The following is a 25,860-nucleotide window of genomic DNA, read 5'->3' on the forward strand; positions in this document are numbered from 1 at the left end:
ATATGCTTTGTCATTCGTTATGTGATTGTGTTATGTTTTTCCACTGAATTCAGACCAATATGACCTGTGACAAAATTATTGAATATTTTAAATGTGTGTGTGCATATTTTTGATGGAATCACTTGTATTGTGGATTCAATGTATGTGATGAGATTCATGGGTGAGTATATGGTGTTGATACTCTATTGATGATATACAATAGACAGGTATATACAAATAGTATATGTACCAATTCATGGTTCTCTAAATAAAGTAAACTATTATATATGCCTTCTCTATTTTTACTACAGGTGTATTTCTCATTTAATATGCATCGATTTAACATGGTAACTGTGCCGAGAAGCACATATTTTACCGTCCGCATTTATTACCTATCCCCCCCCCCCCAAAGCAATTTTCTGGGGGTATATGCATCATTTTCTTAAGCTAACTGATCTGTTTGCTTATAACATGGTTCGGTCTATAACACGGTTGGGTTCTATGGCTCCCAACTAGTGTTATAGCGGGGTCACACTGTATATTATGCACAGTGGAACCCCACTATCACACAATAATTGGGGTCCAAAACAATGGATAGCGTTAATGTGGGTTTTTACAGTACTTTACTTTTTTTCAGAGAACAACTTATTGGCACATATACATGTATTCATGTCTAATGTATATCATGAATAGGGTATCAACACAGTTTACTATCGTGCCGTCGTGGCATGCACTTCATCCATAATGCATGTAATTCCATTGAAACATTGCACACAGATTTACAATATTCAATAATTTTGTCCCAGATCATTGTGTCTGAATTCAACATCTAATATAAAGCATGAACAGAGTATTAACACTTTTTACAAGCCGTCTGATATCGTACTATCGGGGCTTGCAATTAATCCATAAGACATGTAATTCCATTGCAAAAGTTGCAAACGTATTTAAACTATTCAATAATTTTGTCACAGATCATTATGTGTCTGAATTCAATGGGAAAAAATTAACAGCAAAATTAGGTTAAGAAAGACAAAGCACATGTATGGTTCATTTTGTTCTAGTGTTTATGAACAGTGTCTGTACAAATTTCATACAACTAAAATTTTCTCATATGCATTTCCATGTACATTTACAGACCTGCCAACCCTGACGAGTCCATCTCTGTAAAGCAGTTGATTTTTTTTGGTAAGATTGACCAGTTTTCAGTCAGGTGTAGCAAAATATCAATAACTGCTATTGTAAAGCTGGAAAACGTAATTAAAAGTTTGACGCATCAACGTTAAACATGTTCAACTGAAAAAGTTTCTAAAGTACGCTTAGACTTTATTTACCACTAGTACAGTTGCACAAACTCTAGTTCCAAACCCTATGCAGCTCAATGGCTTGTTGCTATCTCTCAACTTGATGTAATTCTTGGAAATTCTTTTCCATTTCACATGACGATAATCGTATCTCCCTCCACGAGACATACTCAAATTGGCATGTGATGTTCAATAAATGTATATGTGTCCTTAGTTAGTCTGGTTCCCTGACTAATTTCATTAATTCTAAGACGAAACCTGGATCCAAATAAAAGACAGATGAACCAAATATCTGGATTTTTTGGCAACGATCATTTTTCTGTAGTTTTTGCTAATATGCAACGAGTCCGTATTTTAAGGGCAATTTTCGTAAGACGGAAAAATTGTAAGAGTTGGCAGGTCTGCATTTATTCATTGTAAATTTTCATTAATTAACGCTTATATGCCTATTCATTTCAATGACTACAGCAAGAATAATTAACAATCAGTGTGCAAAGAACTTTTACTTCAGATTTTGGGAATATCGAAAGAAATGTGTGAATGAAAACTACGATACTAATCATTGCGCAAAGTGCAGAGAACAACTTGTGTTTGTGAACTTGCTTTCCATAACAGTACAATACCGTTATAAAAAAATTGGAAATTAATAAAGAGTTCATAAGCAAACACCATACACATGTAAAACCTGAGAACTAAGTGCAGTAGACCTGCAATGGTCACAAGTCACTTTTATAAAAAAATTAAGCTGAACGCACGTACAATTTCATACCATTTCAATTTCCAGCTTTTAAAGCATACATTATTTACTGGTCAACTGATTGTGTCTAATAACACCACCAAGCCCAGCAAACATGTTGGCAGCTTTCATTTTTTTATGTTTATTAAATTGTGAGAATCTTTTATCAACCACTGCATTGTCTGCTGCTTGGTTGGGTATGCAGTTAAAGAGAAAACACATGTTGGATAATGTTTGAGCAACGATTGTATACAGAACTGAAGACAATCACAAAGATGACTTACTGGCTTTACTCATGGATCAGTAATAAGTAACATTTCCGATGTTTATTTTGGAATTACACTTCAAGAACCTGGTGAAAATGATAATTTCAGAAGCTATGCCACAATCATATTATATTCAAATTCATACACAATCTTTTCCATAAAATGATAATAAACATTTGATAATAAACGTTTTATACACTATTTCTCGTACTTTAAAAAAAACTATTTTTTTCCTGGTACGAGAAAAATACATGTACACGGTCATATTGTATTCAAAATCATACGCAATCTCTTCCCCAAAATGATCATTTATTATACACTATTTCCCATACTTTGAAAAAGAAATATTTTTCACGTGTGAATGAATATACAAAATTTCAGGAGCCATGCCATGTTTGTGTTATATTCGAATTCACGTTATCGTGGGGCACGTTATGGCAGGGTCACACTCTATGTGTGTGTGTGTTGTGTGTGTGTGTGTGTGTGTATATATATATATATATATATATATATATATATATATATATATATATATAAAATTCCACAACAGCAAAAGTAATGCAAAATTTAAATTTGATCACGTTTTTTTTTGTTGTCATATGTTAATATTTTTACATTATTCCATTTCATTCATCACAAATATTTTATGAACAGTAAACAGTATTGTTTTCTTATAAAAAATAAATAAAAAAAACACATTTCCAAAAGACTAAAAAACTTTAGTGTCAAATTGCATGGTACAATAATTTGTTTTCAAACCAAGGTTGATGCCAATAAGATGCATAAAGATTCAGGTTTTAATTTTTATACATTGTTCCTGATTGTTCCAAATCCATGTCAGGAGACAAATCCTGTCCCATATAAGAAAGACTATTTTCCAGCAAGGATTCATGCCTATCTTAATTTCACTCATAGCTCTTAAGATAAAATATACATCTATATTCTTGCATCCAATCACTTTTTATGTTCCAGGCCTTTTGGTCCCTCTAATCACTTTTGATGTTCCAGGCATCATAGTCCAAACTCTTTGCTGGAAAATCACCCATCAACTCTCCAATTTGGTAATACACTAGAAAATACATTGAAAAATATGTTTAAAATTTTTCAGATAGAAAATCCTCAAGAAAACTGATGCTATAATGGATGATCTGTGTTTAAACACACAATTATGCTTACAGAGAGTTTGCTGAACACTTAAACTTCTGAGCAAATCAGAAAATGATAACCATCAGACTGTTATTTAAAAAAATTAATTAATTTCAGGATTTGTTTTTTAAGTAAAAAAAAAAAACAACTGGTTTTGAATAAATTTCTCATTGATTGTAGAGGACAGTCATAAATTATTGACAAAATAACCTATCATGTCCTGATTTAGAAAATCCATATCCGAACATGCAGACCAATCCTCAATACACTGGGTGTGATCTGACAGGCTGTTACAGTAAAAACTACTTTCTAGGCAATTAAGATGCTTTTAATTGCCATTGTCAGGTCACACAATCATGTTCAAGAAAGCTTATTTTCTTAAACAGGTCGTGAAATGTTGTTTTGTAAATATTTGAATTCCTTCCTTGACAAATGCTGAGGAAATAGTTGTTGAGTTGAATGTCATGTGCTGTGATGTCACAATGAAAACTCTATGTTGAAAAGATTTATACTACCCTGTTATTTGTTATGATACACTGACATCATCTTTTCTTAACTCAGTTTAGTACCTGGCCACCACAGTAAGAGTCTATAGCATCAATAATTTTTGTCTGGAAGTTTTTTTTAATGACATTTAAAATGCAGAACAGTCAACAATCAGGACTGAATATATTTTGTATTAAATTTAAGGACAACAATGAATTACATAATTGGAGTAAATGCATCAACATGACCATACTGACATAGACTTTAGTTACAATACAGATGCATACTAAATTTCATTAAGATGCCTCTGGAGATATTAAGTAAACAAAGGTGCATCAAACGGGGAAATAAACTGCCTCTAGTATGTGCCCAAACTTCATTTGCATCTACGTGCCCACCTAGTTAAGACACAATGACATGAGTGGGCTTTGCTAGACTTCTTGGGTTCGTTTTCTGTCACATAAGCACATGCATGCACACACAGTATTACTATAAATAGTAAAAACCTAACCTAAGCCAGAAAAATGAGAAATGTAGGTCACAGTGATATTCCTGTGTGACAAGGGTGAGGTACTAACAGAGATGCATATATTTGTCCAGTTTAACCAAAATCTGTGAAGCTGAAACTGTATGTCACAGTGACATAAAATGCATCTGGTCATTAATATATATATATATATATATATATATATATATATATATATATATATATATATATATGTATGGTGCTAAAATCCTATTTGATCATAAGCTAAATGCACAAACCTAAGTCAGTGAAATGTAGGCCATTGTGAAATTATTTTGTGGTATGGGTATATTAGTATAGTACTAACAGATTTTCATACAACTGTCTAGTTTTGTTATTCTAGCATGAACAGTGCTTGAGAAACACCTAAAACAGCTTAACCACAACCACAAGGCATCAAATACAGGTATCAATGTTCTACTTTTATGATGAGAGTGTAGTACTCATCAAGATGCTTTCCCTCAACAAGTTTCATGAATCAAGGTATAACAGTATACATAGCTTTGTTTCTAAAAGCAATTTGGTTATGAGCTAAACACATGACTTAGCCCAAGCTAATAAATGTTAAATGGAGGTGACTATGACATACTTTTGTGGTAAAGGTATGGGTATTAACAGAGAGACATACAATCATATAGTTTGATAATCTAGCAAAAACAGATATTGAGGAAAAAATTAAAACCCAAAATGTAACCAAAGCCCATGAAACATGAAACATAGGTCACTGTGACATTATTTTATGGTATGGGTATGGTAATAATAGAGATGCATGCAATTGTCTAATTTTAAAGTTCTAGCAAGAAATAAACTTAAAATACAACTTAACCAAAATCAGTGAAGCAAGAAATGTAAGTATCGGTGACCTTCTTTTGTAACGAGAGTGTAGTACTCATCAGGATACATTCTCTCAGCAAGATTCAAGAATCACGGTAAAAATGGTATATAAAAGGTTATAATCTAATTGAAAAATTCAATCTATGCCAGTAAAATATGAAATGACGGTCAAACATTAAATCAAAGTCAGTAAAATCTTGAAATATAAGTTGCAGTGAGCTACTGTTGTGATGAAGATATAGTGCTCATCATTATGCATCCACTCACTATCTATTGTGAAGCCATGTAAAACAGTATATATAGAGGTGCAAAATGCATAGTCTGTCATGAGCTAAATGCTAAAAGAAAAAAGTAGCCTAAGCCAGTACAATGTAAAATGTAGGTCACAATGACCATCCCTTGTGGTAAGGGTGTAGTACTATACACACACACAATCATATAATTTAAGTATTATATCAGGAACAGAGCTCGAGAAACAAACCACAAAATTTAATCAAAGTCTGTGAAGCATATAATATAGTCATGCTGACCTACATTTTTGATGAGGGCATAGTACTCGTAAAGATGCATCCCATCACCAAGATTCATGACTCCATGTATAACAGTATACAAAGCACACAAAAAATTGACCTCAACAGCAATTAATATTGAAGGATGTACCATTCATCTCGAGAAAAAGAGCATGAGAAAGTATTTTGTATGCTGAAAGACAGACTTTCCAATGCAGAAACTCTCGGATACATGGACAAACATGCTAAAACTCAAGCGATTGCAGATGCTGGTCCTGTAGGGCTGATGGTAGTGCTAGTTAAAATAAAAGGACAGGCTCATGTAATTGTGATGGAAAAAGAAACTCTTGTTCTGATTTCATCTCTATTGTTCTGGAATTGAATTTGAATTTGAGTCTATCTACTTGCCTGAATTGAAAAAAACTCAAGTCAAAAGATGGGTACAGTGCATCCAACAACATAATTTCAAATGGAAATACACACCTGTACCTCAAAATGTGTCATTTCTGTTTGGGAAAATATTTTATTACAACAGAAAAGTAGAAGAAGAAAAAAAAAGTGTCCCATAGCTACAAGTACAAGCAATATGATGTAATCGGCAAACAACTGACTGAGTGACTGATGGGAAGAGCCAGTACACAAGTGGTGGTACAGTGGAAACTAATAAAGAGACTTTAGAACTAGGTTATTATGACACTGAGTTTAAAATGTACCCAAATAATAATGCTTAAAACAATGAAGCATCAAATAGGGTATGTGAAATACAATGGTCTTGCTTTTGTCCTACCTTCCAGTGCATAGGCAGTCTTAATCTTTTTTTTCTCCAGAACTTCAGAATAGCTATCAACTTCTGACTAACCAGACTAATTATGAACTCTTTCCAATTATAGTGTCATATCAATGTAACAGATAAATCGGACAAATTAGGCATGAACATATTTTGAAACTACTCTGGGCTCTGTTTCCACTTTATTTTTATTTTGTTAGTGGCAGCACACAGTTATGAAGTTATGAGGTTTTAGTAGAATTTGAGACTCTGGAGTTTACAGACGTTCCAATTTTGTGACTTCTCAAAATATTAATCTGTAATGTGCAGAATAGTGTCTCATCTAAAAAAACACTTTCTGCGGTGTTAAAATAAATATTCATGATAATAAATCTATCACTGAAACAAGAGTCCCTCGAATGGTATGATGCTCTACCAGGTGAAAAGAATTCCATGAATTCAATTCAAGACCTTTTCTTCTCTTTAATTGTCGAGTACTGAAGCCATCACTGATTATCTTCAGTAAAACAAGATTTTCAAACTGACTGTTGTGGTGGACATAATGGATGTCCTGACACCGTTTTTATTAAGGACAAAGCAGACATATACTACATGAAAAAAATGCTATAATTTCATGTCCTGAAATTTACAGATCAAAAATTACTTTTGAAAATAATATAGTGTGTCCCAAGACTTGTAGTGTCCCAAGATTTACAGTCATTATGGTAGTAATAACAAGACTTTTATGATGGCTGCTGTGGCAGCCATATTCAACATCAGATCAGCCTCATTTCATTTAAGACCAACTGCACATCATAATGAGATGACATCCATTCAGAAGTATCGAAAACATGATTCTTAAGATGTCTGGCATGGTGTCCATATTGGAAGTCAGATCAGCACCATTTTCATTAGGTTCAGATAGACATCTTAAAAAGTCTTTTTGCAAAAACACAATCATGACATGACCATCATATAGGAAAGTAAAAAAAAGATTTGCAAGATGGATGCTGTGTTGGCCAAATCTAAAGTCGGATTTGTACCATATTTTCATTTAAGACCAACTAGATATCATTTGAAATTTAAAAGTTAAAACCTCATGCTGATATGACCTTTCATTTAAGAAAAGTAGCAATAACAAGATTTTCAAGATGGCCACTGGTGGCCATAATATATGTCAGGTCAGCACTATTTTCATTCAGGACCAACCAAACATCATAAGAATCTTTTAGTGAAAAGCCCATGTTGATATGACCCTCTATTGTGGAAGAGTACCAATAACAAGATTCTAAAGATGGCTACTGTCTGTCTGTCTGTCTGTGTCTGTGATTAGAATTTTTAATATTTTAGTCATATTGCTACGATGTCTGCAGTGTGGCAGTTTATACTGATGTCTAGCACTAGGGCATCATGCTGCAGACATGTCTCACCCAGTCACATTATCCTGACACCAGGCCAACCAGTCCCAACACTAACCTCTTATTGCTGAGTGCCTAGCAAGGCTGCTGTTAGTACCATTTTTGTAAGTCTTTGGTATGACTTGGCCGGGGTTCGATACCCACAACCTTCTCCTCCTGAGGCAGATGCTCTAACCACTAGGCCACCTGAGTGGTCATAGTTGGCTACTGTGGTCACCATTCTGGATTCATTCTGGACCAACTAGACCATGGGATGAGAGTGTCTACTAAGCTTCATGACAGTCCTTCAAGTACCTTATGAGGAGTGATAACAATTATTTGCTAACAGACAGAAGGATGGATGACAGATGACAGACAACAGATCATCCCATAAACTCTTCTGGTCTATGACAATTAGAGCCATAAAAAGACAAATGCATAATTTCTTTAAGTTGATTGTACTCCTACTTATATATTTAGAAGTTTTCTGAAGAAACATTACTTACTATTTAGCACAGGTGGGCAATACGTATGAACCTTGTATCTGAAATCTACAAGAAAAAGAAGTAGATAACCAGTCTCTTATATTCATATTCAATCTGGGAAAGTTGAGTTCTCTACAAACCCATTTCACTGTCCTCCTTTGAAATTGGATTTAAATACGCACACACAAATATACAACTCTAAACAGAATTAATAAGACATGAAAAAGTGCTTAGGCTAAAGAAAGAACATAAATGTGAATCTGGCAATAAATCAGTAAAAAACCTAAACTTAAGTAGTTCTAATGAATCTACAATGCACAAAATACATCTGAATCATGACTGAATTCCTCTGATCTACTGACGTAAGCATCTAAACTTTTTTCAAAACTGAATTATTTCTGCAAAATTAATTACATCATTCAAAAATAATTCAAGTTTACCTATTTTATTATGGGGTTTAACTTAGTTTACCTATTTTATTATGGGGTTTAACTTTGTTTTGAATGAACAAACTATATCTCATAACATACTGCTATTTTATATTGTCTCTTGTGGCCCAGACAAAAAAAAACAAAAGTGTTGGCATAGTACAGTTAAAACCTGATGAAATGGAAAAATGCTCTGTAGGCAACTGCAAGGAAAACTTGTCAGCTTGGATTGCCAAGTAAGGTGATGCACTCCATTTATCTATGAGAAAAGCAGCTTTTCTGTTGTTTTTTAAAATAATTCTCAAATGCATACAAGTGTATTTTTAAGTGGTTGCTGAAATGGGTACAGATCATCTATCACCAAGCAGTAGCCTATAAAGTTGTCTTTCACCGATGCATGTTAATGTTGACTGCAAGGCAATAAATGTAATAAAATATATGTATTGCTGTTTAGTCTTTTTTCTTTAAATCCTTCTCCACTAAAATGGCCCAAACAGTGTCTATACAAACTGACAAGTCTTTTTGAAACAAATGAATCAGAGATTTCTTTTTCACTTAAATAAATAAGTTCATTGTTTCTGAGTCCTTATAAATGAGCAAGTCAGATATTAATTTATCAGTTTGGTACCTTTGATTTTCAACTGCTTCCTAGTACAGGTCTCTATTCATATCCATGACACTGAAGGCTAGAAAGTTAGAGGTGAGAATCTCTCTAACAATGTGTAAACTTATAAATATGCATAAAGGTCACATTTACCACTTAGCCCTCCCCACCTCTCAACCCATGCTGCAAAATATCAAGCTTTGTGGTATGTGGCTGAAGTGGATCTCTACCCACAAACTTAATGTTGGCATTGAAGCATAAATAAGCAGGTCATAATTCAATTTAGCAGTTTGAGAGGAGGTTGGATTATAGACCAATGGATGGATGAACAAATGGTATCCTACTATTCCTAAAGTGAAAGCATGGATGGGGTAATGATAAGTGACCAGACAGATTTATTGGAGTATATTCTATAAGCTCTTCCACACTTTCATGCATACAAAATGAAAACTTTAAGAGCTCCCACTAGCAATTTTATATCAGGCCACACAAAAAATATGCGTGTTTCTAGTTGGCTAACCAATATGTTGCTTACTGCGGACCCTATAACTTTCTCTCTCCCCCCCATTAAAAAAATGTTTTTTAAAATTAAAACAAAATTCATTAAACTGACTTGTGCATCTAATTGAGCCACTTCTGCCCCAGTACTCTGAAGTGCTTATTGCATTATATATACAAATCATTATAATGTCTGTAATACAACCAAAAAAAAAAACTACCTACTTTAAACCCTAATTTTAAATCCAGTGCAATAAGAAACACACATTTATACTGGGTCTTAGGAGTCAACCAACTCCACAAGTTGTGAAACCCAGGAGTCACATTCAGATTTTAGGAGTTTATGCTAATGGTTGACACTGAAAGTGTTTCAGTGGACATCTGGGAATTTTCCAGAAGAAAATAAACAGAAAATTATGTCACAGTCTACAACATGGAATTTTCCTGAAGGAAAAAAAAAAGAAAATTGTGTCAGTGTACATCATGGGATTTTCCAGAAGGAAATTAATAGAGAACTGTATCACAGTGTACATCATGGGATTTTCCAGAAGGAAATAAATAGAAAATTGTCACTTACTGCATGGCATTTGTTCATTACTCACCTACAGTAATAATGGCAGCTGACCAACAGAGTGGAGTTGGGTATCTAAAATTATCACTACACATGTAATTTCAATACTCACCAAGAGGGAAATCAGCAATTAAACACAGGAGGTATACATAAATCTATAAGCAGCTGGGAAAAGTTGGAACTCTTGTTGCCAACATATTTTTGGCCCAGCACCTCAGTTTAATTTCTGTTTTAAAATTAAACACATTGAGATCATATCCTTCATTTTCTATCTCAAATCTGAATAATTTACTCATTATTTTGTGTCAGTGAGAGCTCTGATTTTTATTCATGTGTGATTGGAATGTTAACAAACCTCTGGACTTGTTCATCTTGTGCCACAAAATAAAGGTAGCACCAAAAAAGCCCAACTCTAAGACAATGAACCCCTTTACCAATGGGCCCATACGACTAAAATAATTTGCATCAGGTCCTTTTCCTTTAGGGTACTTTCGTAACATCCTGTCAGACTGAGGATATGATCATTCCGACTGAAAAAAGAAACATATCTTAATTTGCGTTGAGGCAGAATTATGTGACAATGCTTCAAAACTTGGCTCAAGTTTTTGGATTTTTGCTTATTAATCAAGGTGAAGAATCTTGGTCTTCATTTTCTTTAGCTAGACTATTCAAAGGTCACTGGTCGGTTATGCCTTCTCACAAGTTTCAGCAATGCTGTGTTGGCATCACTCTTAGTTAAAGTTCAGGTTGCTGTACCAACTTTACATAATTTTCATGACACGATATAACTGTCAACCATTTTATTAATTTAAATTTCGGGTAACGATTGCAATCAGCAAATATTTAGCAGTTCTGAGGTATGAGACATCCTAAAGGTATGCAACTACCATATATACTCACTTATAATTTGAGTCAAACTGCAAAGAACAAAGATCATGATCTGCCATAGCATTATGTATCTGCTGATCAGGATCCATGTTGTTTGTGCAACTGATTACTCCTGACAAACTACAATGATCCAGAACTGCCAGCCCCATTATTATGTGCTGGCAGATCTGGGTCAGTGCAGTTTGCAGTTGGACCTGTCTTATAAGCAAGCATCTACAGTAATTTAGCAAACACATTATCAACAGTAAAGTCACTATAATATTTAAAGTTTTACTGACTTTTTTCCCCCCAAAATGTAAAGTCAAATAGATTGGCACTGTCACATTTAAGTTTGTTTCTTAGTACTGATCATTATAAAATAATGAAACTGAATGATGGAAGGCATTTCCATAGTTATTTCCCCACTGAACAAACATTAGGCCACTGTGACCTAACACTGCATAAAAAATCTGACAATCTGGTTGCAACCTTTTAAAATTAAGTTTTTATGTTATGTGTTTAGGCTTGAATAAACAGTAACAAAAGAAAGAGTGAAAACAACAAGCTTTGAAAAATGTAACAAATAATTTATTACCCTGGAAACACACTACAAAAATGAAAAAATAAGAACTTAGGCTTTAAGAATTAAATCCCAAACTAATCCAAGAATAATCCACAAATTAAATTTTAAAAGTCCTAGTAACGAAATGTTCTAATGTTCGAGTCCTCATAAAAAATCCATTATGGAAGGCGATGATGTATGCTGTAGTCAGTTTAGAGCTGATATGTACAGTCCATTGTTATTCCATAGTCAATAATATTTTCAGTGTTTGAATTTCTGAATAAAATTTAAATAAATGTCTTTGTCCAAGAATTCTGTATGAGCACTCAAATATTTCCAGAGAAACGAATTAATCTTTTAGAATCCAAAAAATTAAAATAAAACTCAAAAACTCAAAACTGGTCACAATAGAAGAAAACAACTTGACATCAAGTGTTTACAAGCCCAAACTGAAATTATTTCAAAAAACATCTCTATTAAATCTAACTTCTGCACAATTTCTGAAATGCCTGAATTTCGAAACAGAGGGTTACATGATCATGTTTAAATCTTACAGTCACCCTGATAAACACCAATCATTTTACTCCATGAATAAAATAAAAATAAAAAGTTGTTTACTTGTCTCAGTAACTTCTGAATCAAGGTCGGGCACTAACTCAAAAATAGAAACAGTGTTTTTATTATTAGGTATTTATGAAAAGAGGTCAAACTGAATTTTCTGGAAAATATAAAATTCCTAGTAAACAAAATTACATTATTTTGACATATAATGATATTAGAAATAAAAAGATTTTAAAATTTTGAATTAAATATACATAACACCACCACCCCCATAAAGAAAAAGAAATATGTATATGATAAAGCTTTCTTTTTGCCATAGATTAATTTTACATCAGGTTAAAAAGAATTTATTTATTTCCCTGGAAAAATACTGTAAAAATAACAAATAAAAAAAACTCAGTTTTAAGAATCAAATCCAAAAAATACAAAGATTTTAAAACTTACAAACAATTAAATCAGATATAAATTAAATCAAATACACATAACACTTCCTCCGATAACGAAAAAAAAAAGATATGATAAAGCTTTCTTTTCACCACAGACTAATTGTACATGAGGTTAAAAAAAAATTAAACTTTACACAGTCTACATGAAATAATACATTGTTATACACAGGGAAAGTGCATCTGCTTTTAAATTATCTTTCCCCTTGATATGCCTGATGTCAATATTATATTCCTGTAACAAAAAACTCCACCTTAGCAGTCTTTAATGTTTATTTTTCATCTTGCCAATGAAAGTAAGGGGGTTGTGGTCACTAAACACAATAAATGAAGGAGCTGAACTAATGTAAACTTCAAAATGTTGTAATGCCAATATCAAAGCCAAACATTCCTTCTCGATTGTTGAATAATTTCTTTGGTGCTTATTTAATTTCTTAGAAAAATAGCACACTGGATGATCAATACCATGTTCGGCTTCTTGAATCAAAACTGCTCCAACCCCAATATCATTTGCATCAACAGACAGTTTAAATGATTGGCTGAAATTTGTAGTTGTAAGAACTGGTGCACTTTTAAGTATGGTTTTCAACTTGTCAAAAGCCTCCTCACAATTTTCAGTCCAAAGGAACTTACTGTTCTTACTCAATAAATTTGTCAGTGGTTCAGCAATTATAGAAAAATTGGAACAAAATTTTTGATAGTATCCAGCCATACCTAAAAATTGCATCAGTTGCTTTTTATTTACAGGCACAGGGAATTCATAGTTAGCCTTGACCTTAGCATCTATAGGTTTAACATGTCCATGTTCCACGATATGTCCTAGAAAAGTTTCACTAGCACGGCAGACTTCACTTTTGGATAAATTCATTGTCAAACTTGCATTTGTGATTCTGTTAAAAAATTTCCGAATTGTTGCTAAATGTTCTTTCCAGGTGTCATTGTAGATGATGACATCATTGATGTAAGCATCACAATTGTCTAGACCAAATGTAACCATATTCATGAGACAATGAAAAGTACTTGGCGACCTTTTCATCCCAAAACGTCATTACTTTATATTGGTAAAGTCCATCTGGAGTCACAAATGCCAAAATATCCTTTGCTCTTTCCACTAGTGGAATTTGCCAAAATCCTTTCAGAAGGTCAAACTTGGTGACATACTTGGCATTTCCGATCTATCAATACAGTCATCGATTCTTAGTAATGGAAATTAATTTGTTTTTGTCACACTATACACAATCCTATAATCAGTGCACATACGGAAAGTTTTCTCCTTTGAGTTTTTATCATATCTTGACTTCACTTTTGATTGAGTAGACTGCAGATCTGCTCTTGCGACCTCACAAGCCTTTGACAACTTGTACTTAAAATTGGAAACATAATCAAGAAGATTAATTTCAGTATCTTCATTAGAAAGAAGTTTCTCTTTCAATAACTTCAATGGTCCACGCACAGTGTCCAAAAACCAGTTCAAAGGGACTGAAGCCTAACAATTCCTGAACTCTATTCCCCAACAGCAAACAGTACTAAATGAATGACTTCATCCCAATCTTTACCCATATGAAAACAATATGATCAAATCATATTTTTCAAAGTCTGATGAAATCATTCTAATGCCCATTGGCTCTCAGGGTGATAGGCATAAGATTGGTTGGTTGCCTAATTTGTACATAACTTGCTGGAAAATTCCAGACATGAAATTTGAGCCTTGATCAGACTGGACAGATTTGGGAAAGCCACAGTGAGTAAAAATACTTTATCAAAGCTTTCACTCTTCTTTTAGATTTAATGTTCCTCAAAGGAATTGCTCTGGAAACCTTGTGGATGCACACATAACGGTCAACAGGTATTGGTTACCAGACTTGATCTTAGTAAGGGACCAACACGATATACCATAATTATACTAAATGGCTTGTCAAAGGCAGGTTGTAGATGAGCCTACAGTATCTTCTGATTGGGTTTTCCTACCATTTGACAAGTATGACAAGATCTACAGTATTTACAAACATCATTTTTGATTTTTGGCCAACAGAAGTGAGTCAAGATCCTGTGATAAGTCTTAATAATCCCTAACTGACCAGCCAAAGGAGTTTCATGGGTCAGACTATGTATTTCCTGTCTGTAAGGTTTTGGAACTATAATTTGTTAGTTCACTGACCATTTATCATCAGCAGGTACCTCAGGAGGTCTTATATTTCTCATAAGAATTCCATTTTTAATGAAAGAACAGACAGGAACTTCAGCGGCTTCAGTTTCACTATTGGCCCTTTGAAATAAATGGGAGATTTCTTGATCTTTTTTCTTACACTGTAGGACTAGGATACACTGCTGTCGGGCATTTCTGCGCACTTAAGGTTTTCGTTTCCAATATTGAAGCAAAACGCATACCGAATTCGAGCAATTGACAAAAATAAATCACAGCAATGCTTACCATTTGAAAAAATGCAATTGTCACTAGAATATACTGTTCAAAATAATATTAATTTTGGACACAGGGGATACCACCACCTGTTTTCCTGACTCACAATATGTCAGCCTATTCTGCGCATAGCTTTGAAAAGATGTAATGTTTATCCATCTTGCTATAGAAATTAAATATATTACTTTGGACTGTTCCTGTCAGCAGTACAGTCGAGTAATTAGGTCAGGTTTATAGCTAGTGTTACAAAATTCAACGTAAAAATGCCAATAAATGGCAAAAGATATTAAACAGATTAAACCGATCTTGTAAAAAAGTAAGTAAAGTTCAACATTTTATGAAAAATAAGCTATTAGGGGAAGAGAAACAACAATGAATAGCATGTAATGTCTTTACGTCTTTTTGATGGGGGAAAAATTACTACAGAATTTAGAAACAGACTACACGTCGGGAAATTTGTTGCGAATTTATGTTCTAGCGGCAAGTAGACACGTTGGGTAGCAGACGATTTTGTACGTGGGACAACTTCTTGCAAACTTGGATTAAAATACAGTTTTGTTTTAAGGTACACATTTCCATCTTTTATATAATGTATTTATTTGTATTCTAAAAGATGCATAGTAAATCGATTTTTCTGCATTACAGGTTCAAGAAGGTCATGGAGTGGGTCTTCACGTTGCCATTTAGAAATCACATTTGTATGTGCATTTCGAATCTAAATGTGGGATATTTGTGTACACTTTATGAATATCACATTTCTTAATTAATGTACGATTATTCTTTCTGGATAAAAAATGGATTTTTGACCCAAAATAGCACGTGATCAAATGTTCACAGAAATGTATCGTTGCGCAGAATAGTCCGACATGACGGTATCTATTGGAAGTTAGAAACACGTAACAAAGGGACAATCTTTCAGGCTATTACTGCAGATTCAAGTTATTTTTAATGTATTTTTCGAGAAAAGAAGTCCGTTAGTTTCTCGATCAAAAGAAGTAATTATTTTACATTTTTGCCGCTTACGTTATCAGTTCTGCTTCTTCAAACAGGATGTCATACTTTACAATTACAGCAGCATGTTGTAAGCAAAGGGTGGTTACTCTTGAAAGCTTTATGTCATGGGAAGTAAATCATGCCACAGTACCAATTTCCGATTAGAGAACATCGTCGATGATAATATCAGTTTGAAATATGTTGACAAAATAGCGTTATTAGTATCTTATATCGCAAAATAGCCCAAACGAAATACAAAACATTCAGCGCGTGAAAATCATATTTACATTAGAAAATGAAGAAAGATATACGACAAGATTTATTTATAGTCGGCATGATCAAAATAACAATTCAACATAAGTTCTAATAAGCTTTTTAATCAACATAACATTAAAGGATAAAGACATAACAGTGACGTTAGTTTGAAAGACATACATACTACATAAATGCAGTGAGACAAATCGCATAAAAAAAGACTTCAACATCAAGCAAGCAAAGGACTTTTATTAAACAGGCTGTGTTTGAAACTGATCAAATCCTAGGTAACTAGGTAACTAAAACAACAATCCGATGAAAATCATATCTCCACGGTTCTACACGACTTCACGTAGGACAGTGTAGATCTGATTTTAATCAAATGACAGAAAGCACAAGCTAAGACCTGAAGGATGCAAATAAATCGATTAAGCCATTAACACAACAACAACAAAAAACAAACACAACAACAAACAAAAAACAGAAGAAGAAAAGCAAAACTATTTGAAAGTGTAATTATCATCTGTTATAAATAAACACATGTTGAAAATTGTCAGAAAGGAAAGAAGTGGCTGATGTTCTATGCCTTTTGGACAAAAGAAAACAAGGAAGGCAATCTGTAAATTGCAGAATCTCCTTGACACCAACTGGAAAATAATTTCGTACGAAATTTCAATTTATCAGGGTGGCAGGTTTTAAATTGGTTAGCAAATTTGCTCGTGGCGATTGATTGAGATCATCGCAAGCATAACATATTGAAGGTGTTCTTAACTGTATTCTCAATACTTGAACCTGAGATTTATATCTTGGACTTTTAAACAACACGAAATAACCGGCATTAAGACTGATGGTGCCATGCGCTTTACTTTGTTGAAATACATTTTGAGCAATGAACATAAAGTTGGCATTACGACTATCACTCATTCTACTATAATGTGACCAATTAATGATTATTCATGTCGTTAACAAATTTGCAGTCGTAAAACGTTTATTGAATTCATTACACCATTAGTTTCTGTTTTGATATATACTATAACACGTTTTTTCTCATTTCAATTTAAATAAAGGTATCTAGACCTTTTTAATTGTGAAAATATATCAAAAATGAAAATCTAATTTACACGTAAAGTAATGTGTCGCTATGCATGCATCCACTTTTTGAATCCTTGACACTTTTTTGTGTTGGTGCTTTTCTCTCTATATTTCGATATTTCTATATTTTGTTGTTTTGCTTGATTGAAAGAAGACACGATCTCAAGCAATAAATACATCGATTATGTTTTATGCTGATTTAAACCTAGTCGCAAAAATTACATTAACTTCCGTAACCTTTTTATGTATATACCAAAACGTTTAGTTAAATCGAAAACAACTATCGGGTTTTTTGTAAGCTAAAAACAGAAAACCGTTAGCTCTGATCTTAGTTCTGTCGAAAAGAAATAGTTGGAAACTTTCTGCTAAGAAGATAATGAAATATAAAAAAAGGATGTCTTACTTAAGACATTAACTTCCGTAACAACTATCTCTGTGAAATGGTAAATTTAAACGGTAAATATTAGGCGAGTTTCACTGCAAGCGCTGGAAATCTTTAATATAAACTATTCAACGAAGACATTATCGATGTCTGTAACCAATAGTTCAATTTTAAATATAAAATATTAACTTCCGTAACTTTTAACTTCCGTAACGGTTTTTTTCCGGTATCAGAAGTCGATACCGGATCGAGACTTGTAATTGGTGGTTATTTTTCACGATTCACCGGAAGATTATCGAATATAGCAGACATCATTTATCAACGATTTTTACTATAATTTAGAGCTACTTGTTGTTTTCTTCAGGTAAGTTCTTTGTGTACTAGTGAAAAAGCATGCCAGAAACTTGATTTTAATAGTAGAAAAGACAAATACAACTGATTTTCATCCCAAATACAACCTGATTATAACTTAAAAAAATCGTCTGCATGTTGTCGGTGTAGAGTGAATTTTTGCCCAATCGAAAATCATGTCCGATTCCGTTATGGAAGTTAATTGAAATATTTTTTATATGGTTTTTGTATTCTTTTACATGTTATGCTTTCAATTGTCACTTCTATAACTTTAAATTTAAGCTATTCATGTGTAAATTATAAAATGGGCGTAAGTTAACATCGTGTCTACAGACCAGTGTTCTATGATGATTCTTGATGTTGAGGTATGGCTTATCAAAGATAAAACACACAATGTTACCCCCCCCCCAAAAAAAGAAAAAAAAAACTAAAATCGTTGAACAAGAGATCAAGACTAGAAATAAAATTATCACCGTTTCCACTCAATTCTAATATTATTATATTAGTAATAGAAAAAAACGCAAATTGCTTTCGTTACGGAGGTTAAAAGGTTAAAAACACTTCTTGTATTTTTTTCAGTTAACCATGCCACTGTCAAATGCAGAACGACAAAAGAGATGGAGAGAGCGAAAAAAAGAACAGAATCTAAACGCATTCATGGAAAAGGAGAGAAAAAGAAAAAGGGAGTCATATGTTCCAGTTGAAAACCTTGGCGAGAGAGCACATACAAGAAGGAAAAAAGAAGTAAACGAGGGAGTAAAGAGACATTATTTGAAAAAGAAGATTTCCCAAATGACCCCTGTGAATAACATAGAAGATGGTCCAGGTACATCAACAAGAAGTCATGAAAAGACAACAATATTGGTGAAGTTTCCATCGTTTGGACATAATAAGGGAAAAGGCTTAAGAAAACGGTACAAAAGCTCACTCAAGAATGCACAGAGGAAAATTCAAGAGTTAGAACAGAAAAACGTAGATTTAAGCAAGTGCAACAAACGTATTCAAAAGAGAATAGAAAGACTAAGAGCAAAAAGTACAAAAACTCATGACTCTTCGGATGCAGACTTAGACACAACTCTTGAAACAGACGAAAACTCAGTTCCTAGCTCACGTATGACACCACGATCAAAAACAAATGCACTGCTTAATAGACTTAAACTCACACCATCAGGAAGAAAAATACTTCGAAAAAGGCTTTTCTTTGCCAACTGCATCACAAAAGATTTAAAAGAATCTGTGGCTTCAGTTAAAAAAAGTGTTTTCAAGAAGCTCCCATTTTATACCGCTAGAAAGTATCGCTTCATGTCTGAGTTACATCGAAGAACTGGCATACACAGAAAACAGGTGGTCAAAATAACCACGCTTACAAAGAAACAAGCATCTAAACAGAATCTAAATTTACAAGTAACAAGTTTCCTGGAGAGAGAAGATAACAGCTCAGTACTTGTCAGCAAAAAGAAGAGTGATGTAGTGGTGATTGAAAACATCGAGCATCAAAAGAGAATTTTATCCGACTATATGCATAACCTTCATGACAAATTTCGCTTAGAGAATCCTGATATCAAGGTGTCACGAGCTCGTTTCTACCAGTCAAGACCGAAATATTTGTTGCTAGCTAACTTTGCATCTAGAAGAAAATGTTTATGTGCACGACATCAAAATATGGCTTTGAAACTTAAAGCAATGAGGTCATTAGGTCAAAATCTTCCAAAAAGTCCAGATGCTTTCATTAAAGAACAGGACACGAATGAAAAACTGAAAGAAACACTTGAAACTGGTCTCCCAGATATGGTTAAATACACTCAATGGAAAAAGGTAGTAGAAGGGCAGAAGTCAAGATGGAAAGAAGTTGATGAAGCTGTAGCTAAAACCGATTTTATTCATTTGATGGACAGTCAAACGTCAGAATTCAGAAACCACGTCAAGAGGGTAAAAGTACAGTACCAAGAAATGAGAAACTTTCGAGAAAATTTACCCGATAATGAAGTAATGTTATGGATGGACTTTGCTGAAAACTTTGTGTGTACCTCCGTGGAAGCAGTCCAGTCTTCATATTGGAATCAGGCTATGGTCAGTCTCCACACTATGGTTGTTTATTTTCCAAAGTCACAAGGCCAACGTCTTCAAAGTTTTGTGGGAGTCTCTGATGTCTTATGTCATAACGCAACAGTTGTTTATACAATTTTGAAGAAACTCATACCAATGCTGCAATCAACTTATCCATCAATCAAAACCATACACTACCTTACCGATTCACCAACGAGCCAATATAGAAACAAAACAATCTTTAAAATTTTGGCTGACCACAATGAAGACTTTGGTATAGCTGGTCGATGGAACTATTTGGAATCGGGCCATGGCAAAGGCCCGTGTGATGGTTTAGGTGCTAGCATAAAAAGAGCCGCAGATATGGCCACTCGTCAAGGAAAATGTCTCATTCAAAATGCTGAAGATTTCTACGCGTGGTCTAAGCAGACGGAAGAGAGTGGTAGCAAAATAAAATATCTGTACTACAACCAGGCAGACGTTGACATGAGCAATGAAACAATACAACAGAAAGAGAAGCCTATGCAAATATCCGGTACCTTTAAGTTACATGCAATTGTGCCAATAAACTCTTGTACGATCCTTACTAGAGAAACATCATGTTATTGTAATGGTTGTCTTGTCAATCCTCAAACCAGCGTCCATGAATGGCAGGAACATGTGATATGTAAAAGACAGGATGAGGAAGTCATTGATACAAATGGAACTCTCATGCCAACTTTAGAGGTCGCTGCCGTTACAAGCGACCAGGAAGAAGTGTTTGAATATGAACGCATTCAGTACTCTGACATTCAACCATCCCGCTGGGTCTCTGCTGTTTACGAACGAAATTTTTATTTTGGTCAAATAGTAGCCATTGATATTGACGATGATGAAGTAGAGATCAATTTTTTAGAGAAATCCGGAAAGTATGGCAAAGCATTCCAAATGCCGTCTAGGGAAGACAAATTGTGGATAAAAAGAGAAAAACTTCTGACCATACTAGAAAAAGAACCAAGACCTGCAGGAAAATCCAAACGATTGGATAAAACTTACCTGATTGACAAAAGTGAGATGGAAAAGGCCGAAAGGACTTTCAAAATGATCAAATAGACAAAAAAAATGTTTGCCTTTAATCAGTGAACTAAAAGAATAGAATTACTTCGTTCCCTGTAATACAATTTTTAAGAATTCTTTCATGTTCTTTCATGAACTTAGTAAAGTTAACTTCCGTAACGTTTTTACTTGTTTTTTATAATGGAGATAAAAATATACAAGTGCACAAAAAACATATCACCTTAACTTGAAAGATAATGCATTATATTAGCACAAACAAGGAAAGTTAACAATAACTGGCTCTCCCAAACATGCTTTTGGATAGTTTATTTGTTTATGTGTGACTGTTATCCAAACGCAGTTTAGTCTATTTTGAGACTTTATTTGTAAAAACAAAGTATAAAAAACAAGCCTTTCTATAGTATATAACTAAAAGATAGATCAGAATTTAGCTTTAAAAAGTGAGTAAAAGGTTGAAATTTACTATTAATTGGATTGAATAGTCTTTAATTGATTCAACTAACTTCCGTAACGACAAGGTTCACCATGAGAGATGCATTTGGCGTAAAATGAAAACGGTAAACAATTTGTGGGCAATTTTTTGTTTTCATGTGCGGTGAAATGTTAGTAACATGATTAAATATCCAAAACTATGAATTTAGATTGAAAAAAAAATCACTGTATTATTCCATATTTGGTCCGAATTTAGTAGAATCACTGCTATGTGTTTTTCGTGTAAACCAACGTTTAATTTCTTCTTCGACTTCTCCTAACATGTCACCCAAGATAACGAAATATGCTTGACCCGAGTCAAACATGATCCAATCGTCTTGGCGAGGAATTCCTTTTACAAACGAAATTGTTCTTCTTGACTTTCTTTCAAAAGCATGCAAGAGGATTTCCACTCAAAGTAACTGCACTCGATACTCTGTGGAGTACGACCAAATAAAGTGAACCACTAGGTTGGAGCAATCAACATGTTAAAGGGATGTCGAAAATAGGGTGCCTCCTAACATTGACGATATGACCTTTCGTCAGCTACTTTGAGAACCGAGGATGCAGCCATAACACTCAAGCTATGTTTGGAATTATGAGATTCCAAAAGTTATACCGATATTTAATACATTTTACACATTATACAAACAAACAATAATCCTTCACGTTTCAAAAACACAAAGGTCGTGTTTTTCTTTCTTTTAGCAGTCACACACGATGTCCTTGGCACAGTCATCTATATTTTGATTCCAAGCATCGAATCCAAGACTTTCCATGCACGTAAATCCTTCCAGTCTTAAATCTGTTGGTGCATGCATCATGCTATATACATTGCTTGGGGTGTATGAAGAACAAAGTACGGTGAATGTCTTATTCACAAGTTGGTTCATATTTCATATTGATCACTATTCACAACACTTGACACAAGACTTTTTGGCGCACACAGTATAGGTGGCCATGTCTAAAGTTTCATATGCTGTTCATAAATTTCCCACAAAGGACCTGCTATTAAACTCAATCTAAGAAACACACGCACGTCATCCTAACTTCAAAAGAAATGTATCGTCCTGTGAATGTGTTATTTTAAAAGTATTGGTAATCCACTAAATTTTGAATGGTATTAGTAACTTCCTTCCTCTGAATTTGGTGATATACTGATGACTTAAGTCGTAGCATGGTAAACTCGATACTGTCTTCGCAGAAGTGTCTTATCTTGTGTTGGCGCATAACCTGTCTTTACGACAATGCTACAAACTTCATTAATCGGTCTTTTTTATATAGCATTTAGATAGCAATGGTTATACACTTCATGGTCTGTTGGATTAAATTGTTCTTGGTGTTTCACTTGAATTAGTATAACGTAGTTGTAAATGCGGTCACGCAGTTCCAGTGGTAGATTTTGAATGTGCTCTTGTAAACTGTTCTTTCATAGGAATGTCTTTTACAAGGAAATAGTCATACTTTTGCCAAATGCTGGTAAAATGTATTGAAGGAATTCAGTCATTATCACATCTTACAACTCACGTAAACAGAAAGATTCTTCATGAAGCGATGTCATTCAAACATTTTGTTTTTGTAATCCTGTAATTCTTAAAACTTGTCCTGGACTTTGTCCCACCAAATTCCGTGTATCACTCTAACATTATAGGTAGAATTCGTGGCATGCAAAATCTTACAAGTTACAGATAATAGTTGATCATTTTCGCACCATTTTAATATTCTCAGAGTAATCAGCATATATATCGCATTCAGGACTCATCGTAGTAATTCAATTCTCATAGTAAACCAATGCAAACACCATGACATTATAAATTCAGTAACTTTAAATTTCTGAGTGCTCGTGATCAAATCAGTATAAACGAAGTCTGGACGACAGCTTCTGTGTAGAGAAAAGGATATTGGCCGCGGCATTTTCTGGACCTGCATGTGTTTGAAACATGTGCTTTCAATTCCGCACAAAAAAAAATCGGGTGCTAATTACAGCAATAAGGTGTTCCAAGCTCAAGACTGTTAAAGGACTGAAATTCCATCAAGAAAACACTGTCTCTATTTTGTTTTAGTTACAACTAGGATAACCTCTCTTTGTATTTTTTAATTTCATTATATGTCAAAATAATGTAGTTCTGTTCAATAGGAACTGGATACTTTTTCCAGAAAATAGTTTGACCTTGACTGTTAATTTTTGTAAACACATAAAGCTGACATAGTTCCCGACCTTAATTCAAAATTAGTAACAGTCACGTGAACAAGTTTTTTTTTTTTGTTGTTTATTTTATATTGTGGGAATAATAAGGATGAGAGCGAGGCTGTATTGAATACGTGATCCTAGGCTTGTAAATAGTTTTATTGAAGTAAACAACTTTTTTTTTAATTCTTTGAGTAAAATGATTGGTTCTTGTCAGGGTAATGCTGAGAGGACGTGATGTAAATTTGATCATGTGACCCTCATACGGGCACTCATTCTGCGCCTCAAAATTACTGTATAACCATTGTTTTAGAGAAATAATCGCAGCCTGGGCTTAAAACACTTGGTGTCAAAGGGTTCTTTTGTTGTGTCAGTTTGGAGTTATTTTAATGTTTATTCAAATCATTTGGATTCAAAAGGATTAATTCTTTCTTCCTGGAAATATATATGTGCTCACACAGATTTCTTGGACAACGAAACTTCATTAATCCAAACACCGGATTATTTATTGTGTTTGTACATGGAACTGTAGACAACAACATTGAACAGAATACAGCATACGTCAACGCCTTCCATCTTGGATTCTTTGTCGAGACTCGTATTTCTAATTATTAGAACATTTTATTATTAGGACTTCTAAAATTTTATTCGTGGATTATTCTTGGATTATTTTTGGATTTGATTCCTAAAACCGTAAGTTCTTATTTTTTTACAATATTTTTTTTCAGGGAATTAATAAATTGTTAAATTTTTCAATGCTTGTTGTTTTCACTCTTTCTTGTGTTCCTGTTTATTCGAGCCTAAACACTTAACATAAGACTCCTTTTCTTGAAGTTTCACACTACAACTGAAACACTGTACTCGGCCTCCTTGTCCCAAGTTGACAAATCCTGCTCTGCTAAAGATCTGTTCGTAGATACTTCCATATATTTAGGACAGTTAATCTTGAGTCTGAAATCGATCCTCAACATTACAGTAACCAGACTAAGCCACGGTAAACGTTTAATGTTATTTGAGCTGTGCTTCTCGATGAGCTTGTAGTATTCAAAGTGGCTTAAGAGTACACGGATGAGATCCATAAATCGGTACATCGATAGTTGAATGGCGCCATCGTGCTTCATCGCTATTTTCATTAAGTAGAGCATCATTCTGGTCACAAGGCACGGCTTTGCAGTCGACAGTGAACTTAGAGTCAGTGGGTCCATCACACTGTTTGTGCGTTTCGGTATTTTCCGTTAAACATTTGCACTCAAAATAATCTTTCAGTCTTGGAACTCTCTCTTTACATGTACTGGAGCTCGACTGGCCTCTAAGGTAACTTGTTATGATCGAGCAGTCGCACTCGTATATGGCAGACGATCTGATACACCTTCCAAATAACCACTGACGATTTGAGGATCTATTAAACGAACATTTTTGCAAGGATCAGGCGTGATGGCACGAAAATTTTGATCTTTACCTGATATAAAAGCCTCTTTTAAGACGTGAAAGTTAGCCTCATGACTGGAAATGTCGTTTAGTGTCAGTGCTGTCACTTCATATTTGGTAAGAAGTTGCCCGTTTTGAACTAAATTCGGTGGCTGTAAAATTTAGGTCCACCACAGGCAGAACTAAATATTTGCATTCGATGTGTTGATAA

At 34.1% G+C, this 25,860-nt stretch overlaps 1 protein-coding gene and 1 long non-coding RNA gene across 4 annotated transcripts; one reads left to right on the top strand and one right to left on the bottom strand.

Annotated features, from left to right (window-relative positions):
* Positions 1–2,983: 2,983 nt before the first annotated feature.
* On the bottom strand, positions 2,984–16,495 carry LOC149805429 (uncharacterized). 3 transcript variants are annotated; one of them, XR_016419662.1, is made up of 4 exons: positions 16,411–16,495; positions 10,891–11,065; positions 8,456–8,500; positions 2,984–3,354 (listed from the first exon to the last, which is right to left on the bottom strand). It is a non-coding gene; the product is annotated as an uncharacterized LOC149805429 (long non-coding RNA). The 3 variants fall into 3 exon arrangements; XR_016419663.1 differs by having other exon boundaries at positions 16,396–16,480; XR_016419664.1 differs by lacking the exon at positions 8,456–8,500.
* A 1,644-nt stretch (positions 16,496–18,139) lies between these two features.
* On the top strand, positions 18,140–22,254 carry LOC149805430 (uncharacterized). Its single transcript, XM_089950009.1, has 2 exons — positions 18,140–18,473; positions 19,040–22,254. Exon 2 carries the CDS (start codon positions 19,046–19,048, stop codon positions 21,596–21,598), a length of 2,553 nt encoding a protein of 850 aa, XP_089806135.1. The 5' UTR covers positions 18,140–18,473; positions 19,040–19,045; the 3' UTR covers positions 21,599–22,254.
* The last annotated feature ends 3,606 nt before the right edge of the window (positions 22,255–25,860 follow it).

Source organism: Sinohyriopsis cumingii, chromosome 2 (assembly GCF_028554795.1).
Source record: "Sinohyriopsis cumingii isolate HCF-2022 chromosome 2, ASM2855479v2, whole genome shotgun sequence".
In the NCBI taxonomy this organism is placed as follows: domain Eukaryota; kingdom Metazoa; phylum Mollusca; class Bivalvia; order Unionida; family Unionidae; genus Sinohyriopsis; species Sinohyriopsis cumingii.

Coding starts and splice junctions, on each gene's coding strand:
- LOC149805430 (XM_089950009.1), top strand. CDS start 19,046: ATGCCACTGTCAAATGCAGAACGACAAAAGAGATGGAGAGAGCGAAAA.